Source organism: Mirounga leonina, unplaced genomic scaffold, assembly GCF_011800145.1.
Source record: "Mirounga leonina isolate KUSES-001 unplaced genomic scaffold, KU_Mleo_1.0 Mir_376, whole genome shotgun sequence".
In the NCBI taxonomy this organism is placed as follows: domain Eukaryota; kingdom Metazoa; phylum Chordata; class Mammalia; order Carnivora; family Phocidae; genus Mirounga; species Mirounga leonina.
The window spans coordinates 7,031,127-7,046,125 of NW_023270718.1; the positions used below are offsets into that span (position 1 = coordinate 7,031,127).

The window sequence follows — 14,999 nt, forward strand, 5'->3', positions numbered from 1 at the left end:
GTCGCGCCCCCGAGGCCGCGCCTTCTGACGGTCGCGCCCCCGAGGCCCCGCCCCCGCCTCGCCCCGTCCTCTCGAGGTACCTGCGCAAGCCTCGCCTCTCCGAGCGACGGCCCACCTGCGTGTCCGCTTCCTCGCGCCCAGTGTTGGCCTCGCCGGTCCGCGCCCCGCCCCTTGACGGTTGCGTGCCGCCTAGGCCCCGCCCCCGCGATTCTTGCGTAGGCCCCGCCTCCCTCTGCGCCCCGCCCCCCTCTTCACTGTGCGCGAGCAAGTTCCTGTAGCCCCGGAAACGGAAAGCGCGGAGCAAAGGTCTCACTGCGCAGCGTGAGTTTCTGGTCTTCGCAGTCCCCTGTCCTCCATAGACGGGGTGTGGGGGTCGCTACGGGCCGTAAAATCCCCGCACCCGCTCCTGCAGCCGAGTACATGCCGACGTCGCGGTGGGAGGCCGGGCGCGCGTCCCTTCGGGTTGAAACTCGCGGCCAGGCTGGTCCCCGCCCTCGGCGCTTCCGTGTTGGGTCCACGCAGACGCCGGCTTCCGCGTCCGCGTCCTGCTTGGAGCCGACTTCGGACCCCGGCGCCCGCCCCGGCCCCGTAGAGCCCCCTTCGCGAGGTGGATTTATGCCCTTGGCGCCCCCAGCCCCCCAGCGTCGCGGTCTCGGCCCGGCCGGCAGCCCCTGCAGCCCCCTCGGGGGGGGAGACAGGTCCTGGGATTCTGGAGAGCTCAGCCCGCTTCTAGAATCGCGCCCCTCTGAGCAGCTCCCAGGCTCCTGTCCCTGGTCCCCTCTGTCCCTGGTCCCCTCTGTCCCTGGTCCCCTCTTCCCCCGACCCCGCAGTGCGGTGGGTGACCTGGGCCTGCCTAGTGACGCTCGCTGTCCTGTCCCCAATTCCTCCCGCCCGGGTAGTGCGCTCTTGTGGGAGGCGGGCGTCTTGTTCCATCCCACGCCTACTTCATGTGTGGTCGAGGGAGATTGGTAGAAAGACTGCGACTGAAAGAAAACGTAGAGGATGGGTGAGGGACCTGCAAAGCGACAGTAGGAGAATAAGCTGAGAAAGCAGGTGGAAAAAAGAGAGCAGTTAGAGGAAAGCGGGATCTCCAGGGACGTGAAGGAGAGCAACGTAGAAGGGCCCTTGTTCAGGGGCAGGGCCGGAGGCGACACTGGTGAGGGAATTCAGATGGAGGGCTGGGGGAGAGGACAAAAGAGTTAAAGCCTTGGCCGTCTGAGCAACGGGCAGCTGAGACAGAGGAAACAGGTGACAAGAAAAGCAGAGGAAGAAACAGACCAGAATGGGAGTATAGCTACCTGGGGGTGCCAGAGAGTGGGGACCAAGGGAATATCAGGGAAAGAAGAGAGGAATGTAAGGAAGAGCAGGAAAGGAGCCCAGATGGGAGAAGAAAGGGGAGAAATCATGGAGACTGGGGATAATCAGAAAGATTGGCGAGAAATAGGAACTAGAAGAGAAACAAGTTGCAGAGTGGGGCAGGACAGGTGTGAGAGAAGGGATCCAGAGCAGGACAGACAGCAGGACAGGAGGGGGGAACAATGAGCAGAAACCCATGGGGAATACAGAAAAGAAAAAAACGATCAACGCAGAGGTAGATAGAATGAGAGAGGAAAACACACTGTAGCCAAAAAAGAGGGTGGACCTCAATCCAGATGATTCTGATTTGACTGGATATAGATTTAAGTTGTGGAATACTGATTTGTGGCTTTAAAGTTTGTTTAAATTATATGGATGAGGATGACAATTTCAAAACTCCTCTGTCTGTAAGGCTTATGGGTTTTATATTTATTTGCATCAGAAGATAATTTCCATTTGCAAACCCTCTTCAGTCAGGGGGCAGTGACTTGACTCAGACAGTTGTGGGTCACCCTCTTCCCTTTGCCTGGGCTGGGACTGGGTGGGGGAGGGGAGAAGTGGGGCAAGCGGTGACTCACTACACACTGCCTTTGTAAAGAAACGTTACACTTGGGGCACCTGGGTGGCTCAGTCGTTAAGCGTCTGCCTTTGGCTCAGGTCATGATCCCAGGGTCCTGGGATCTAGCCCTGCATTGGGCTCCCTGCTCCGCGGGAAGCCTGCTTCTCCCTCTCCCACTCCCCCTGCTTGTGTTCCCTCTCTCACTGTGTCTCTCTCTGTCAAATAAAATCTTTTTTTTTTTTTTTAAGATTTTATTTATTTATTTGAGAGAGAATGAGAGACAGAGAGCACGAGAGGAAAGAGGGCAGAGGGAGAAGCAGACCCCCTGCTGAGCAGGGAGCCTGATGTGGGACCCGATCCCGGGACTCCAGGATCATGACCTGAGCCGAAGGCAGTTTCTTAACCAACTGAGCCACCCAGGCGCCCATAAAATCTTAAAAGAAAAAAAAAGAAAAGTTACACTTAACTGTGGTTTTTTTTGTGGGGTTTTTTTTGGTAATGGATTTACTTTTCCCCCCCTACTTCTCTTTTATTTGATTCGGTATTCTTGTTGTAGCTTGAGATAAATCTCAGTTGCCACTTTTCTTTTTTCCCGTCGATTTATTTATTTATTTATTTTAATTTAAATTCAATTAATTAACAAATGGTTTCAGAGGTAGAGTTCAGCGATTTAGATACAGTGCCCATTTCATCATATGCCCTCCTTAATGGCCATCACCCAGTTATCCCATCCCCCCACCTCCCGCCCCTCCAGCAACCCTCAGTTTGTTTCCTATGATTAAGAGTCTTATGGTTTGTCTCCCTCTCTGATTTCATCATTTTATTTTTCATTGTCACCTTTCTATAAATAATTAACTTCTTTTTTTTTTTAAGATTTTATTTATTTATTTGACAGAAAAAGGCACAGCGAGAGAGGGAACACAAGCAGGGGGAGTGGGAGAGGGAGAAGCAGGCTTCCCGCTGAGCAGGGAGCCCGATGCGGGGCTCGATCCCAGGATCCTGCGATCAAGACCCGAGCCGAAGGCAGACGCTTAATGACTGAGCCACCCAGGCGCCCCAATTATTAACTTATGAAATAAGCTTTGGTGGCCTCCTATACTCAAGTCATGTTACTCTTTTCTCAGTATGATATATATTTTTTTAAGTTTTTATTTTAATCACCCAGTCAATATGAGGTATGCTTAATTTTTTTTTACTTTGACACCAGAATTATTTAGATTTTTAAAAATTAAAAATTGTTTGCCTTTTAAATTTGTTTCTGGTTTAGGGCGCCTGGGTGGCTCAGTTGGTTAGGCGACTGCCTTCGGCTCAGGTCATGATCCTGGAGTCCCTGGATCGAGTCCCGCATCGGGCTCCCTGCTCGGCGAGGAGCCTGCTTCTCCCTCTAACCCTCCCCCCTCTCATGTACTCTCTCTCTCTCTCATTCTCGCTCTCTCAAATAAATAAATAAATCTTAAAAAAAAAAATTTGTTTCTGGTTTAGATTGAGCCTGTGTGCTTTCTCCTCTCTTTTTAAAAAATATTTATTTTTCAGTGAGAGGGAGAGGGGGAGAGCGCGTGTGAGCACTGAGCACAGAGCCTGACTCGGGGCTCTATCCCACAACCCTGAGATCATAACCTGAGCCAAAATCAAGAGTCAGCTGAGCCACCCAGACATTCCTCTTCTCTATCTTATATGTTAGAAAAATTTTTTGGTAATTACTACATATTCTTAGGTTGTTTCAGTGAGTACTTGGTAAGGTTGTCAGTGGTTTTGGCATTTGAAACCTAGTTTAACCAGCTGCCTAATGCTCTGTCTTCTTCCCTTATGTGATGCCTTAAAACAGTGAGCTGTGAGCACTAAGTCGATGTCCTCAAGTCCCTTTTGTCTGCTTCTCTGCAAATAGAAGGATGGCTGGATTGACTTGGAACTTTTTTCCAAAAGAGCTCATCTATTTATGATTAATAAATTTGCTCACAAAGTAAACAAAGGAATCTCTAACAAAACTGAAATTTAAAAAAATGTGGTCAAAGTTTATTTCTTTTTTTTTTTAATTTTTTTTTTTTTTTTAAGATTTTATTCATTTCCTGAAGAGAGAATGAGAGACAGAGAGCATGAGAGGGAAGAGGGCAGAGGGAGAAGCAGACCCCCCGCCGAGCAGGGAGCCCGATGCGGGACTCGATCCCGGGACTCCAGGATCATGACCTGAGCCGAAGGCAGTCGCTTAACCAACTGAGCCGCCCAGGCGCTGGTCAAAGTTTATTTCTATAGCTGACCCTCTTTCAGTGTGTTCTGCACCCTTGGTTATGTTTTTGCAATTCTGATTTTTAAATGTTCTACTGTGATTTTCTGGAAAAGAGGAATTAAATGCTTGGTATCAGTGTGATCAGACTTTCAAAGAAACTTACCTTTTGCTGGGGCATCTGAAAGAAGGTCTTGGTGCCTTAAGGGGGAGGAGGACAAGGACAAACTGCTTCTGGCCCATGAGACTCCGTTTCAGAATTCAGTACCCCTGGTTCTGTTCACTCAACTCAGACCTGGTCAGAAAGATCTCCCACTCTGGGCCTCAGTGAGCCTGCTTGTAACATGGAGATGGGACACTAGACCAGAAACTGAATCTGAGCAATACTGACTCCTGAAATGATTGGTCAGATTGGGTCTGTATGTGGCAGTTCTTTGTGGGTGGAATTCCCAGTTGTCATTAAAATTTTAAATGGGCCCCAGTCCTCCAAAACTGAAACACAAAAACACTAGGATGGAGGCAGAGACGCAGGCTCCCGAGTCCTAGACCATCATCAGATGTCTTTCTCTGCAGTGGGGTAAATCTGTAGGCAGATGATGTCACTCCCTGGCATTGGACCCTCTGCTGGCCTCCCATTGTCATCAGGACAAAATGCAGACCCCTCGCCGTGGCTACACAGCCCTGTGTCATCAGGGCCCCTGTCAGGGTCTCCAGCCTCATCCTGGGAACTTACACAGTTCACACAGCTCACTCTGCCCCAGTCACGTTCACCTTGTCTCTGTTCCCAGATGCCAACCTTTTCTGTCACAGGACCTGGTCCCTCTCTTACCTTTTGTCTCTAAATCATCTCGGCTCTGGCCCTTTCTCCTGCTTTAGGTAGAGGCTCAGAGATGTGTCTCCAGTCTCTCCTGCCCACCTGTCATCTGAAGTGCTCTCCCTGAGTCAGTCTGCCATGTTAGGCAGGTTGACTTTTCTCTCCATGTCTGTCACCCAGATGAGAAAAGCTCTTCTCCGTTGACTATTTAGAGTCTTTCCCGTTTTCCCTACGGTGGAGGGCGCCCAGACTGGCTGCCGCACCTTCCTCTGGGGCCGTGTTTAGATGCTAGGGCTGTGGGTTGCGCTGAGTAGTCCTCAGGGAGACCGAGGAGCTGGGGCAGGTGATGAGGATGGTGCCCATTACTCTGGAAATTTCAGCACCAATTGATCTAACCCTCGCATGGCTGCTTATTTTACGGGATGTACTGACGCCCAGAAAACCCTGCAGACCAGGGTCCCCACATGTGTCACCCGCGGTGTCACTGCCCTCTGCCGGCCCCCGCGTCATCCGCACCGTGCACGTCACCAGGGAGCCACTGCATCTCAGGCAGGGGCTTTGCCTTCCAGCACTGATCTGCTCAGGGTCAAGGATCCTAATTTCCCTTCAGGAAGGCTGGGGACAAGGTCAGGAGCCTAAGGGGGCATAAAACAGACACGCTGAAGAACTAGAGGCTCTTGTAATCGGCTGTGAGTGGGGCGAGGAGGAGAGATCTGGGGGCTGCTCTGTCTCTGATGTCCTCACTGAACTGCATCCAGCCAATCTTTGACTGTTTTTAAACTGGACTCCATGTTGTCCCCGGTTGCTCACAAGTGTTCCCAGCAGGGCCAACCTCTTGGTGTCCGTACTGAAGGCCCGGCGCCCTTGAGTTTGCCCTTGTTCCGTTACTGCTGTGGTCCCTGTGCCTTAGCCCAGTTTGCTCGTGTGTGCCTGCAGGAGAGGTAGGAACATGGGGGGAATGGAAGTGAGCCTGGAGGGGTCTGCAGGAGCGACGTGGAAGCAAGTGTGGGCCTCTAGATGGCCCAGTGAACGGCATGGGCACGTGTCCCAAGCATGGTTGTGGGGTTGAGGGATGGGTGCAGCCGTGGGACAGGGGTGTCTCGGTTCTAGCAGGAGCACCTGGAAGTGGGTTTATGGGTAGCTGTGGGGCTGCACGGGTCCGTGTGGGGTGCCATTGTCCTAGCGCGGGTTCCCAGGGACACAGACGCTGAGACAGATTTGCCCGCTGGGGTTTATCGGGAGACTCGGGATGACAGCCGAGGAGGCACGAAGGGACTGGGCTTCGGCAGAGACACGTTACCCAGTGCTGTTGGTAGAACCGAGGCCTGAGCTGTGTGCCCAGGGAGAGCTGGCTGCAGCGGGATGGTGCCTTGGTCCTGAGGGGGTGGATCGGGAGCTGCCCCCCAGCGTCCGCTCCACACGGGGACCTCTGTGGGGTCTTTTGGGCGTCCTTCCTGCACCTCATTGTACGTTTCTGCTCTTCGGAAGCTACTTGGTCAGCAAGCACAGGTGGTAGTGTCTGAAACAGACGCAGAGACACATGTGTCCCAGACCCTTTTTATTCGCTCTTCTTCCATCTGTAGAACAAAACATTCTCAATTAACTGTTTCCCCTTTGTTAAGCATCCTTTTTTTTTTTTTAAAGATTTTATTTATTTATTTGAGACAGAATGAGAGAGAGAGAGAAAGCACATGAGAGGGGGGAGGGTCAGAGGGAGAAGCAGACCCCCCGCAGAGCAGGGAGCCTGATGCGGGGCTCTATTGCAGGACCCTGGGATCATGACCTGAGCCGAAGGCAGTCGCTTAACCAACTGAGCCACCCAGGCGCCCGTTAACCATCCATTTTTATGTTCCTTTTCAGAGCACAGTACACGAAACACTCTCTGTCTTCAAACCTTGCTTTTGGTCACCACTCAGACCCCATCTGGTCAAGCTTTCACAGCCACTGTGCTGCTGAGACTGTCCAGGGACCTCCCATTGGTCAGTCCAGTGATTGGCTTCCTCTTCTCCCCGCTCCTGTCACCAGCATGTGGCTCAGTTGATTGCTCCGTCTTCCTTGAAAGACTGATTCTCTTTCCCTTCTGTACCCAGCTTGTGCCCTGGGCTCTGCATCTCTGCTAGGATGTCTAACAGGTGTCTCCCCCTTAATTTGTCCAAAAATGGTCTTGACCTTTTCTGAAGGTCCTGTACCTCTTGATTAAGGGCCATCTTGTACTTCCTGGGGCTTAGATACACATCTTGGCATGAACATAAAATATGTAAGAAATTACATTATTTGCAAGTGTTAATAAGATAAGAAAAAGTTAAATGTTTACTTAAAATGACAGGAAGAAATCAGTTTCTAAAATTCTTTAGAAGACCACACCCTTCCTGATCTGCCCTCCTCTCCTGCTGGTCCCCCCTCACCCTAATGCAGCCATGCTGGCCTCTTCCCCTTTCCTGGGCCCAGGCTTGCTCCTGCCTCAGGGCCCTCCCAGGGCCTGTCCCTCTGCCTGGAACTGTCTGGCCCCTCAGATGCAGGGGGCAAATACCCTCCTTCGCCCAGGTCCTCGATCTGATACTGCCTTCTCAAGGGAGCCTCTTGGCCGCCTCCCCCTGACCTCTGCCGCCTGCCCTTCATGTTCCCTTCTGCTCCTTCCCCTTCCAGATCTGGGTCCTGGTGACAGCAGGCTCCAAGGGGAGAGCAGGTGGGAGGTGGCATATCTGTTAGGATGGCTATCAGGAAAAGACAAGAGAGAAGTGTTGGTGAGGAAGTGGAGAGCAGGGTACCCTTGTACACTGTTGGCAGGAATGTAAATGGGTGTAGCCATTTTGGAAAACAGCATGGAGGTTCCTCAAAAAATTAAAAATAGAACTACCATTGATTCAGCAACCACACTTCTGGATCTATATCCACAGGAAATGAAATCAGTATCTTAAAGCAATATCTGCACTCCCATGTGCATTATTGGTTCATTATTCATAACAGCCAAGGTATGGAAACAACCTAAATGTCGACAGAAGAATGGGTAAAGAAAATCTGATATATTTGTATACAATGAAATATTATTTGACCATAAAAATGAAGGAAATCCTACTATTTACGACAACCTGGATGAACCTGGAGAACATTATGCTAAGTGAAATAAGCCAGAGAAAGACAAATATTATGTGATCTTGCGGATATGTAGAACCTAAAAACTTCAAACTCCTGGAACCATAGAGTAGTTTGGTGGTTACGAGGGGCTGGGAAGTGGGGAAAATTGGGGAGATGTTGGTCAAAGGTACAGCCTACCATTTGTAAAATGAACAATGTGGGTATATAATGTAAAGAATAGTGACTGTAGTTAATCATACCATATTATATACTTGAAATTTGCCTAGAGAGCACATCTTAAGTGTTCTCACCACACGTACACAGAATGGTAATTGTGAGGTGATGGATATAAGTTGAGTGTGATAATTATTTCACAGTGTATACATATTTTGAATGATCACAGTGTATACATATTTTGAATGATCACACTGTATACCTAGATATACACAATTTTTATTTGTCAATTATACTTCAGTAAAGCTGGAAAAGAAAAAACGGTGGGAGGTGTGTTGATCTTGCCTCTTCTGGGTGGTGCTCAATCCAGCTTTATGTGAGATTGCTCAGACATTTTGTAATTACATCTTTTGTGCCCCCCCTTACAGATTCCCCTTCAGATAGTTGGGGTGGGGAGCAGCCTCGATAATATTTAAAGTGGCCCGGGTGTTTCTGACCTATATTCAGCATTAAGCCCCAAGGCTCTGGGTCCTTCCTGTCTGAGGGCTGAGACCTGGCTGAGGGTGAATGGGTTTCTGCTCGGCATGGGGTTTGATCGGGGCAGGTCTGTGATTTGAAGGGGAGGGTCAGTGCAGCTGAGGTTCCCACTGCTGCAGTTTTTGTGAGGGCTTCACCAGCAAGGGAATGTGAGCTGAAGGGAGGGGGGGCAAAACTTACTTGTTGGTGTTTGAGTAGGAGTGTACTGTCCGTGAGCCCCTCCTGTGGCAGTGGGCCTCAGAGGGCCGTCTCTCCCACATGGTGAGGACTTCCCCTGTGTCTGTGGTGGTGGCATAGGATGGGATATGAGCATTCTAAGCATTAAACGGCATATTTTCAACTTTCAAGGTTGACTTTTAAGAAAGACTCATGTTCAGAGGAAGAGACTCAGAAAAGGAGGAAGAGAAAAGAAAGAGTCCAGAATGGCTTTTTCTCAGGTAAGCTCGTATTCTTGGTTGATGTTCTGTTTCTCCTTCCTATTGGGTTTGCTACTCTCCAAAGGACCCTTGACACATGTTCATTCATACTCAGGCTTTCCCTCAGTCCCATCTCCACTTAGATTTCATCTCATCGTGACCCAGTGACGTGGAACCTGTGAGGAGACTCCATTGGGCGCATCCTGATGGGCTTCACACCAGGTGTGGATTGGAGATGGGTGTGGACTCCATGGTGTCAGTGCGGTTGGGCAGCAGGGATTGTTCAGGGGCCGCATCTGGATGCACTGCTAGATCTTTGTAAGCTAGGGTAGAAGAAACTGCACATGAAAATCATATATTAATGTCCACAAAAACCTGGTAACTTCTAGAAAAAGAGACTGGGCATCTGGGTGGCTCAGTCGTTAAGCGTCTGCCTTCGGCTCAGGTCCTGGGATCGAGTCCCACATCGGGCTTCCCGCTCTGCGGGAAGCCTGCTTCTCCCTCTCCCACTCCCCCTGCTTATGTTCCTGCTCTCGCTATGCCTCTCTTTGTTAAATAAATAAATAAAATCTTAAAAAAAAAAAATAGAAAAAGAGACCAATATGGAGAAATCTGTTCTGCCTGTTATTATACTACATTTGAAGCTGAACAAATGAGTCAGTGCCTTCAAAATTTAATGATTAGAGGTGCCTGGCTGACTCAGTCGGAAGAGCATGTGCTCTTGATCTCAGGGTCATGAGTTTGAGCCCCACGTTGGGTGTAGAGATTACTTAAAAAACAAAAAACCAAAACTCAAAATTTTAAGGATTGGGAATGGAATGGAAAGTATTTTATTTATCATCAATTTAAAAATATGAAATCAACCTTTTTGAATTTGGAGGGCTTTTATTTCTTTTCCTTGGTAATTTCTGTGGCTAGGATTTCTGGTACTCTGTGGAATAGTAATGCTGAGAGCGTGAATCCTTGCCTTCTTTATCTTAGAGGAAAAGCTTTCTGTCTCTCACCATTGAGTATGTTAGCAGTGTGCTTTTCATATACGGCTTTGATTATGTTGGGGTAGTTTACCTCTTCCTGGTTTGTTGAGTGTTTTTATCCTGAAAGGTTGTTGAATTTTGTCAAAGGCTTTTCCTGCATTAATTGAGATGTTCAGGGTTTTTTGTTTTTTTTTTCCTTCTTTCTGTTAGTACATTCTATTAGTGTATTGCCTTGATTGATTTTTGTATATTGTTGAATCATCCTTATCTTGGAGGAATAAATTCCACTTGGTTATGATGGATACCCGTTTTAATGTACTATTGAACTTGGTTTGCTAGTATTTTGTTAAAGATTTTTGATTCAGTATTCATCAGGGATATTCTGTAGTTTTGTTCTTGTATCTTTATCTGGGGTTCGTATCAGAATCATGCAGACTTTATAGAATGAGTTTGCAATGTTCCATCTTCAATTCTTTGGATGACTTTTAGCAGGATATGTGTTAATTTTTCTGTAAATGTTTGGTAGAATTCTTCAGTGAAGCCATCTGGTCCTGGACTCTTCTTTGTTGGAGATCTTTGATTCCTGCCAGCATGTCCTCTGTAGGTATAATTCTGTTCATATTTGTTATTTCTTCATGATTAGGTGATTAGGTCTCATAGGTTGTATGTTTCCATGAATTTACCTTTGTCTTCTAGATTATGTATTGTTGGCATGGAGTTGTTTCTAGTACCCTCTTAGAGTCCTTTTTTTTTTTTTTAAGATTTTTTATTTATTTATTTGACAGAGAGAGAGAATACAAGCAGGGGGAGCAGCAGAGGGAGAGAAAGAAGCAGGCTCTCCACTGAGCAGAGAGCCCGATGTGGGGCTCGATCCCAGGACCCTAGGATCATGACCTGAGCCGAAGGCAGACACTTAACCGACTGAGCCACCCAGGCACCCTTAGAGTCCTTTCTAAAACTTTCTGTGTCATTAGTTGTAATGTCCCCTCTTTCATTTCTTCTTTTTTTTTTTTTTTAACCTTTATTTGAGAGAGAGAGAGAGCGTGGGGAGGGGAGCGTAGAAGGAGGGGGAGAGAGATTCTTTTTTTTTTTTTTAAAGATTTTTTTTTTTCTTTTTATTTATTTATTTGAGAGAGAATGAGATAGAGCATGAGAGGGGGGAGGGTCAGAGGGAGAAGCAGACTCCCTGCTGAGCAGAGAGCCCGATGCGGGACTTGATCCTGGGACTCCGGGATCATGACCTGAGCCGAAGGCAGTCGCCTAACCAACTGAGCCACCCAGGCGTCCCGGGGGAGAGAGATTCTTAAGCAGACTCCACGCTGAGTGTGGAGCCCCATGTGGGGCTCAGTCTTACCACCCTGAGATCAGGTCCTGAGCCAAAACCAAGAGTCAGACACTTAAATAACTGTGCCACCCAGGCACCTCTTTTTTTTTTTTTTTAAATTGGTCTAGCTAAGGGCTTGTCAGTTTGTTAATCTTTTCAAAAAACCAACTCTTGGTTTGTCGATTTTTATATTTTTTATCCTCTTTCATTTACCTCTGCTGTAATCTTTCTTCCTTCTGCTAAATTGGGTTCAGATTGTTCTTATTTTTCTGCTTCCTTGAGGTGTAAAATAAGATTTCTGATTTGTGATCTTTCCTCTTGTAAATATTCACCATAGAGACGCTCCTCAGTGCTGCTTTCACCACATCCCTACATCTGGGTATGTGGTAGTTTCATTTTCATCTGATGCTTTAAAAATTCCTTGTGGTTTCTTCCTTGACCCATTGCTGAAGAATGAATTGTTTTAATTTACACATTTGGTTCCTTTTTGCTCTTTGTTTCTAGTGTCAGTTCACTATGGTTAGAGAAGATGCTTCTTATGGTTTCAGTCTTCCTAAATTTGTTAAGATTTGTTTTGTGGCGGGGCGCCTGGGTGGCTCAGTCGTTAAGCATCTGCCTTCAGCTCAGGTCATGATCCCAGGGTCCTGGGATCGAGCCCCGCATCGGGCTCCCTGCTCAACGGGAAGCCTACTTCTCCCTCGCCCACTCCCCCTGCTTGTGTTCCCTCTCTCGCTGTCTCTCTCTCTCCGTCAAATAAAATCTTTAAAAAAAAAAAGATTTGTTTTGTGGCATGACATGTGGTCTGTCATGGAGAATGTTTCATGTGTGCTTTAGAAGACTGTGTTCTGCTGTTGTTGGGTGGAGTGTTCTGTCTGGTAGGTGCATTTGGTAATAGTGCTGTTTAGGTCCTCTGTTTCCTTCTAGAGCTTCTGAAACTGGGTATTGAAGTCTACTGTTATTTACTTCATATATTTGAGGGTTCTAATGATACATGCCTATGTGTTTCTAAACATTTTTTTTTTTTTAAGATTTTATTTATTTATTTGACAGAGAGAGACACAGCGAGAGAGGGAACACAAGCAGGGGGAATGGGAGAGGGAGAAGCAGGCTCCCCGCAGAGCAGGGAGCCCGATGAGGGACTCGATCCCAGGACCCTGAGATCATGACCTGAGCTGAAGGCAGTCGCTTAACCAACTGAGCCACCCAGGCGTCCTTGCCTATGTGTTTCTAATTGTTCCATCTTCCTGGTGAATTGACCCTCTTATTATAATGTCCTTTGTCTCTTGTGACCGTTTTTGTCTCATAGTCTGTTTTGTCTGACACAATATAGGCCCCCTGCTCTCTTTAGGATCCCACTTGCATGGAATATCTTTGTCTCTCTTTCATTTTTAGCCTATTTCTGTCCTTAGATCTGTGAATTTCAACAGTTCCAGGTCTTTGACTCTCTCACTGTTTTTTCCTCCTTTAGCCTCTTCCTCTGATCCCTGCTCACGCATGCTGTAGGATGGGGAATGGCAGGGGCCCTGGCTAGCCTCTTTCCTCCACCATAATTTCAGAGGAAATGCATACAGTGTTTTGACTGAGTCATGACATTTGGTTAAATGTTCTTGCTTAATAATAGTTTTTTCCCCAATTTCCTTTTTGTCATTTTTTTTCGGTATCTATTAGTGATATTTTTTTTAATCTTAATCTGTTCAGTTAGTGTATAACACTGATAACTTTTCTAATCTTGAACTGTTGCTTTATTAGTGGAATAAACAAACTGTTTGGCTTTTGTTAATGCTTACACACCTACATTTAAATGGATAAAATTGTGTTTATATTTTTGAATTCAGGTATTTTATAGAGACTGGAGTTAAAGTAGTCTGTATTTTTTTCATGTTTGTACCATCTCTTTACTAGCCTACTATACAGTCATATTGACAAACTGAATTAAGTACAGTTTATACATTTTCATTTTCCCAAACATACTGAAATACATGTGAATGAAAATAATGAAGAAAGTCATTCAAAATTATGTTGAGAAAACTCTTCTTATTTTGGCTACTTTGTATTATTTATATGTGTGTGTACAAGTGCATGGATGTGAAAGTCCGTAGTTTCTATAAAAGACATCATTTCGTAATAAATTTCATATTTTTTAGCAATGGAAATTATATCTTAAATATATTCCATGGCCTTCAGTTCTTTCTACACTGTCAGGCTAATGATTTAAATAGTAGAATAGTAGTAAGAATAGTCATGTTTAGGGGCGCCTGGGTGGCTCAGTTGGTTGAGCGTCTGCCTTCAACTCAGGTCACGATCCCAGGGAATCAAGCCCTGCATCAGGCTCCCTGCTCAGTGGGGAGTCTGTTTCTCCCTCTCCCTCTGCCTGCCACTCCCCCTGCTTGTGCTCGCTTGCTCTCTCTGTCAAATAAATAAATAAAATCTTAAAAAAAAAAAAAACAAAACTTCTAAGTTATTGCCGTTGTTATCCTCATCACGGTTTTTGGATTCTGACTTCTCTTTAAAGCCACTGTCAGTTTTGTCATCTGAAGATAGCTCATTGATATCACTCAGCATATAGAACATAATATCTAATACTTTGTAGAGATAATGCAGTATTGACTTTTTATGTGTATGCTTCATTTCATGTATTGTCCACAAAAATGAGAAATCCACACTTAATTTGGAGGGTATCATAATCTCTTAGGGGAATGCATAAGAAATTAAAATTAGAAACACATAAGTTGCTCAAAATACCATAACACGGATCTGTTGAATACTCACTTTACCAAATTGATACTTTTACTTCTCTCTTATTTTGTGTGAAGAAATTTCCCCATGGCCTTTTGGTGCAATGTGTTTTCATTTCAGGGACAGTTGACCTTCAGGGATGTGGCCATAGAATTCTCTCAGGAGGAGTGGGAGTGCCTGGACCCTGCTCAGCGGGAATTGTACAAGGGTGTGATGTTGGAGAACTACAGGAACCTGGTCTCCCTGGGTGAGGAAAACGTCCCTCCAGAAGTGGGGATCTGCCCTTGCGTATCTTTGCATTTTCCCTTGTTTGTCTTCTGGGAGCCCCTGCCCTGCTTGACTGAGATCGAAGCCCTGTTGACTCAGAAATGAAAAGCCTCACAATGTGGCATCCTGACTTCTACTTTCCTTTCTTCAGGGGTTCTAGAGTTTAAGAATGTATAAAACCATATGGCAGACTTTTAAAATATCCAGTTTCCTGTTTTCTTCCCCTGTGCTTTGGATTCAGTAGTGTTGGAAGATAGCTATAAATTTGCATGTTATACTGTTTCCTGTGCCCTTAGGAGGCAAGCAGTGGAGGAATTTGTGATACGTTTGTTCTAGATCCATCTGTGATATCCTCTCTCCTCAGCTCAACAAAGAGCTAGGATTCTGGAAAAGCCATAGCACATCATGTTCATGTTCTTTTCTTCTTATAAGCAGGAATTTCTGTTTCTGACCTGAATATTATGTCCTTTTGGAGCAAGGGAAAGAGTCCTAGACTGTGGAGGGCAAAGAGCAAATAGCGTAAAACCAAACAGGTGGGAATGTGTG

General features: G+C 46.5%; 1 protein-coding gene across 1 annotated transcript; it reads left to right on the forward strand.

Annotated features, from left to right (window-relative positions):
* Positions 1 to 280: 280 nt before the first annotated feature.
* On the forward strand, positions 281 to 14,558 carry LOC117997984 (zinc finger protein 677-like). Its single transcript, XM_034986509.1, has 3 exons — positions 281 to 321; positions 9,085 to 9,173; positions 14,307 to 14,558. The coding sequence occupies exons 2-3, from the start codon at positions 9,159 to 9,161 to the stop codon at positions 14,556 to 14,558; spliced, it is 267 nt and encodes an 88-aa protein (XP_034842400.1). The 5' UTR covers positions 281 to 321; positions 9,085 to 9,158.
* Positions 14,559 to 14,999: the final 441 nt, after the last annotated feature.